At 42.5% G+C, this 6,483-nt stretch overlaps 1 protein-coding gene across 1 annotated transcript in view; it reads right to left on the reverse strand.

The window, feature by feature from the left end:
* Positions 1-883: 883 nt before the first annotated feature.
* Positions 884-6,483, reverse strand: part of CCDC135 (coiled-coil domain containing 135) — a 14,912-nt gene continuing 9,312 nt past the window's right edge. Inside the window, 6 exon segments of the mRNA XM_008941462.1 lie at positions 884-974; positions 1,100-1,239; positions 1,717-1,911; positions 2,916-3,026; positions 4,128-4,238; positions 5,571-5,786. Coding sequence (XP_008939710.1) covers positions 884-974; positions 1,100-1,239; positions 1,717-1,911; positions 2,916-3,026; positions 4,128-4,238; positions 5,571-5,786 — 864 coding nt within the window.

Consider the following 6,483-nt stretch of genomic DNA (forward strand, 5'->3'; position numbering starts at 1 on the left):
GCAATGAGTACAGTTTTCATTGAGGATGATAATTTGAGGTTGTTTCTTGAAGACTGTAGCTGTTGGGAACTGTAAGTAGAACCACCATTGGTGTCCATGGGCCTAAAGCACAATAAGTAACATCAGAAATTGTTTCCTAGCAGCTTCAGGGACTTATATAAATACCAATACATGGCACACACGTACTGGCTTCCACTTGTGGATCTCGGGGAATGGCTATTAACCAAAATACTCAATTACCTAAAATATCTTGGATTTCAAATGCTTTCTGGATTTCTCTTGACTTTTTACCCTGTCTGCCAATATTTGTGAATGGTGAGTGGAGACACTGAAAGAGGAAAAATAAAGAAGTTCAAATCCAAAGTTTGTTAATTTGAGCCTTAGTCTTTACTGGGTTTTGCAGTTAACAGAGAGCTCTAAATGGGGTCAAAGAATTTGTGTATTTGTTGTGAAAACCCCAAATTAGAAATACATAAAACCAAATTATAAACGTGTTGAAATATTATGTTGGAAAATAATCTGTCTCCCCAAATAATCCTGCTCCTGATGTCAGCAGCTAGGGAGCAGGTTTGGGGAAGAAAAGCCTTGCAATCCAGCAGACAGAATTCATAGCAACTTCTGAAGCAGACTTTAGAGTCACTGTTAGACTTCAGTCTCAGACATGATGGAATTGCATGAGAAGACAGTTGATGTTATTGTAGATGGGCCTTAAAACAAAAGAGAAAGACAGAGAAATGCTACAAGTTTATTAAAATCTCCATTAATCTGATGACAATGAAAGATTTACTGCAAGCACATGGGAAAACCTTTCCACATTTTTTGGGGCTGCTTCTAAGAGGCTTCAGCAGTAATTTCCAGCATCTGGAGCAAAGGAATAAAGAAATCAGGCATGTGCAAGGTGCTCACTGAGGCGAGGATCCCTGCCCAGCTTCTCTTCAAGAGCCAGGCATTTCTGTGGTGCCATCTGCTTCTCCCTAGAAGGAGAAGGGTGACATCATTGAGCAGAATATTTTACAGAACAGCTTCTGTACTGACTTCCTGAGGTGGGGCTGACTCGTAGACCTCCTCTGGGCACTGCTCTGGGAGTAATTCTCAATACCTGTTGAGCCTCAGTGTGAGAATGTGGATATGGAACATGGTTTCAGAGCGACGGGCGAGGAAAACATCCTCCTCCTCTGCGCTGAGCCGGCTCTGGTTTTCCTGAAACCACTCGTCCTTCTTCTGCAGCTCTTCCACTGCCTGTTGGGGGAGTGAGCAACCAGAAATCATGGTAAAAGAAAGGAGACAGAGGAGCAAAGTGCAAATCAAAGTTCAATGAGCTGGGTTGAAGGAAACCACACATCACAGCTAATTTATTTTCATGGGAGGCAGCAAGTTTGAGATGAGGTCTCAAAGAACAAGAAAACAGGGGGAATCAAAAAGTGGAACAGTGAGAGGCAGTAAAAGCTAAACGTGTTGTCTCACTATAGTCAAGAACCACTGGAGAGCCAAATCAGCTCTGACTGAGATAGGGACTAAACTTCAGCCTGGAGCTATTTTGTTCTTTGATTTCACATGCTAACCACCACAATAAATATACAGGCACGGTTTTGGCTCTCAAAGTAATCAAAGGAGGTTTGTTTCTTGCCTGCAGTACCAATGGGGTGAGGGTAACCCTCCTGCCAGAGCAGAAGAGACTCCAGTAACACGTGCATCCTGGAGCAAGGCTAGGAATACCTTTTCCAAACGAGCCTGGATGATATTAGCTTTTCTAATGAGACGATGCTTGAAATCAGTCAGGCAGACATCTCTGACACACAGGGCCTGCCCCTTGGTCATTTTCTCGCTGAGGCCCATTTGAATAAGGAAAGGTGCCAAGTAATCCAGATTTTGTTCCTTTTGTCCTGGGGGCTCATCCTCTGTTGTCTGCTTCTGGAGGGGAAAGGACAGAGAGAGTCATGGTCCCATTCACCTGCTTCATCAAATACTCTGTGATAAGGCGAAAAAAAGCAAAGGACAAAACTATTCCACCCCAGGGTGGAAATATTGTTTCTTTTTCCTATAAAATTTGATCAAAACTACTGCTTTGAATTACTTTTGCCTAACAACGCTTCCCCAGTACAGCTTTTATTCTGTAGCTTATTTTCTATCTTTCTTCTTAACATTTCTCCCAATTTCCTTAATTGTAGAGACATCTCTTACACCAAATATATTATCCACATGCAAAAAGGGCTCTACAAAATGCATTTCTGTTTGGACAGAAAGAAACCAGGACAGGGTATTTTGTGCAATACCAGTTTGCAGCTGGTTCTTGGATCTTTGCCCCTCTTTTTTCTTCACACCACAAGTTTGGCATGAAAAATCGAGTATCACCTTTTATAACCTCTCTATCCAGGAAAGCTCAGTCTAAAAACTATTCACATGAATCACCTTGGAGATCTTGCAAAATATTATTGTCTTGGTCCAGAACATTCATAAGTTATTAATTCCTCAACAGAGATCCTGGAACAAAGTTTGCTTTGCAAGTAATAATGAAAACCAAGAAAACAACAGATTCATACCACAAAAAGAAGTGCATGTTTACCTAATAAAATGAGCCCTTGTTAGAAAGACACAGTTTGGATTCCATTGTCACAGTCTCCCCATAATCCGTGTTATCAACTATCCTTGTTAATTATTTTATTCTCTAAATAAAACAATAATCTTCCTCAGTGATGAGAGTCTTTCCAGAAAGTCAAAAGGCCACAGTGTAATCATGTTATATTTTCAAGCAAAGTCAACTGAAGCTGTGCTGACTTACACCTGATAGGGACTTGACCCATGATATTTTAATGGTACAAAAATCTCTTTGGAGATAATTCCTCAGACAGCAAAAGTTTATTCTGAATTTCATTGTATACATGTAATAAATACTGGGATTAAAGAAGTCTACCTACCATGGCTTCATACTGTTGTCTTCTGTTTTTATTCCTTTCTGTATCATACATTGAAACTGATAATTTAATAGCAGTTTCTTCATTCTCACGGACCTTCAAAATGTCCAACACCTTCCAAAAAATGAGAAGCAAGTCCCCTCAGCTTTCCCACACAATAACAGTATTTTTACATGCTTCACACACTAACAGAGCAGATACTGCAAACAAGAACTGTAGCAGAAGGTTAAATATAGATCTACACAAATATGTTCATATGCTGTTGATAGATCAGCATGAAATTCTGAATGGATGAAATTCTGTATTAAATTCTTCAACACAATTATTGACATTCTTAATCCAGAAAGCTCTTCTGGAGTCATAGTCTTGCCGTTGCTTTTGAAATTGCACTGATAGCTTTGGCTTATTTCTTTGCCTTAGCAGGATACACAGCATGAGCAACACAAGTATTTTCTCTGTTGATACATCAAGACTGAGAAATTTGGCAAGGTAGTTCACAAGGTCACAGTGAACTGGCTTCAAATTTCCGAAAAGAAAAAAAAAAAGAAAAAAATTTTGCAATCTTGTTCTTAATTATTACTAATATTCTGAGCATCCTCTCTCCAGCTCCTTCAGGGGCTCATCTTCCTCAAAACATTTAGAAAAATAAAATCCAATAGCTTTGCCTCCATCTGCTAGGAGGGTTGTATTTATCATGAAGTCATTACAGAGATTTCTAAGCAGATGAATTTGTTACACCAGTCACAGTGTGATTAACAGTACAAGCAATGTATTTTATGAAGTTATTTCCCTACAGCTCCCCAAAAAAGTCACTTCAGTATTTTGGATGGGACTTCCTGGAAATGCCTAGCAACTAGATAGGACATTACAGACTATAGCCTCTCTTTTAGCCTCATTCCCACGCCTTAGGCAGATATGTTTCCAAACGCCCCAATTCATACGCTGTCATTTGCTCTCTCAAACTCTCTTCCTCCCAGAGAGCAAAGAGTAAGAGCACAAGCTGGAAGGTGCATGATTCTCCATAAACGTACCAAAGCTACATCTTTACTAAACTGTGGCTAGGCTGCGAGCTTGATAAAGCATGGAGGCCAGCTTTGTGACACCAGGCTTTTATTTTTACCACAGTTTATGGTGAGGATGCTGTGGCAACCAGTCAGCTGAAACTGTTTTCATGCCTGACCAAATTTTGACACAATGTGGATGCCTCCCTGTTACCTCTGCTTCAGATTGCCGGACTTGTCGCTTCAGCCGCTTCTCCTCCACCATTAGCTCCTGCAACAACTTGTACAGCTGCAGCAGCTTCTTGTCTTTCTCAGTGGACCCTGCCTGCAAGCAGGTAAGATGGTGAAAGACAGTAGCACAGCTGGTGCATGGGACCAGGTATTTGCTACCAGAAACTGGCACAATTCCACTAGGGTTAATATAGTGACACTGATTTCCACCACTGAAACATCTAACCCATGGTCAGTGATTAATTAGACTTCATTTTGATTTTGAATCCACCAGTAATGTCAGCCAGGTGCCATGTCCTGCACATTGCTGATTCTGCTGTTATATAGCTGGAGCTGGTCTGGCAGGGATAGAGATGAAAGGATGGCACTCCAGCAATCGCCTTCTGTGGACTCTCCCCAAAGAGAAATACAAAATCTTAAAAAAACATACATAACATTTAAAAATTCCTGTATTTGCAATCTCTTTGATTTTCCTAAGTGTAATTGTGCAGCATCACTGCAGAATTTACAGCCTTCTGCCCCCGGTTACAGACTCTCGTCAATCATAGAATCATTAAGATTGGAAAAGACCTCCAAGATCATTGATACCAACCATCAACCCAACACTACCATGACCACTAAACCATGTTCTGCAGTACCACATCCCTATGTTTTTTGAACCCCACCAGGGATGGGGACCCCAGTACTGCCCTGGGCAGCCTGGGCCGATGCCTCACCACTCTGGCAGGAAAGAAATTCTTCCTCACACCCAGCCTAAACCTCCCCTGGTGCAACTCAAGCCCACTGCCTCTTGAACTATCACTAGTTACAATGACCTCAGTGGAGTGACCCCTGCATCCCAAAAGACTTTTCCTTGATGACAGCACTTCACTTCTTCTGGAATATCTTTTATTTTGGGGTATCTATGTATCACCAATGCATTAAGCCTCAGCATCTTGTTCTGTGTCTGCATAGTAAACTCAGGGAGATGTAAGCAATGATGTAACCCAAGAAGTCCATGGCAGCACTGGAGCTAGAACCCAGGACGTCTGGCTCTGATTCCCTTCTGTATCTTTCCTTCAAGAGAGAATGGCAGAGGAAATTTCAGCTTCCCTGACATGAACCCACCACACTGAGCCCAACAGCTGCTAAACCAGCATCTTGCAGGATCCCAGTGCCTGTGTCTACACTGTCTGGGAAGATGACCATGGCTAGAGCCTTTCACACTGCACTACATCCTGCATGCCCGGTGACTTCCAGCATGGCAATGCATCTCCAGGGGCATTCCCTGGTCAGCCTGGAGGCTGTCTGGGAGGGAGGGGTGCAGGTGCAGCAGAGGGGCAGCACAGAATGTGTCATGCTTGTAGTCCTCCCACTGACATTTCACTTTCCCTTTGTGTCTTGCAATCTAGAAAAAGTTCAAGATAGAAGCCATTCTTCTCCATACCTGATATGTGATGCACATTTCTGGGGTCATGACAGTTTCACTGCTTTTTCTCTCCCCCTCTGCCTCTTTGAAGAAATCCTTCTTTGAGGCAGTAATGTATTTATCCTTGAGGTGATATGTCAGATGGATCATATCCTCTGCGATCAGAAAGATACGTTCCGCTACATCATCATCAGCAGGCTTTGCCAGGTTTCTGCAGAAATACTCCTTGATTTCCTAATGAGGAGTGAAAAAGAGAAGGAAACAGGTTGGCGTCCTGATTTGGGGTAGGACAGAACTAATTCTGTTCAGTGATTTTACTTTCTAGCTAAAGCTCTTCTAACTAGCTGCACCTGCTGAAGCTAACAGCAGATTTTCACAGACTGACTGCTTCTAGCAGTGATAACGCTCCATGTTTAGAGTTACCACCAAGTACTGGTGTGCAGACCAGGGTCCCTGCTAAAGCTTGTGTTCCACACAGAGGGGGCAGAAAGTAAAAGGAGGGAGGAGAAGACAGGACGGGCAACCCTAAATTGACCAGTGGGGTATTCCATCCCATATCCCTCATATTCAGTATAAAGCTGAAGGATCACAAGGGTCAAGCCCCTTCCTCTCTTTTGCTGCTTCCTTCAATGGCCAGCATCCAAGGAGGACTTTATCCATTGTGCCTTTGATCCAGAGCCCTGTGTCCCTGAACAGAGTTCCAGAATCCAGCTTCTGTGCCCAGTTGCCATCTGTGGCTGAGTCCAGCCTGGGACTTTTCCCCTGGGCCTGTTCCACAGGGTAACGGAGACATAATGCCATCAGGGGGAGTTGGGTTCAATACTGGTTTTGTATATGTTTGTATATATTCCATTGTATTGTTATTATTTTCATTAAAACCATTTTACTTTTCTAATCGATAAGTCTCTCTCCCTTACTCCCTTTCTCTTTC

This window comes from Merops nubicus, unplaced genomic scaffold (assembly GCF_000691845.1).
Source record: "Merops nubicus isolate BGI_N331 unplaced genomic scaffold, ASM69184v1 scaffold30885, whole genome shotgun sequence".
Lineage (NCBI taxonomy): Eukaryota > Metazoa > Chordata > Aves > Coraciiformes > Meropidae > Merops > Merops nubicus.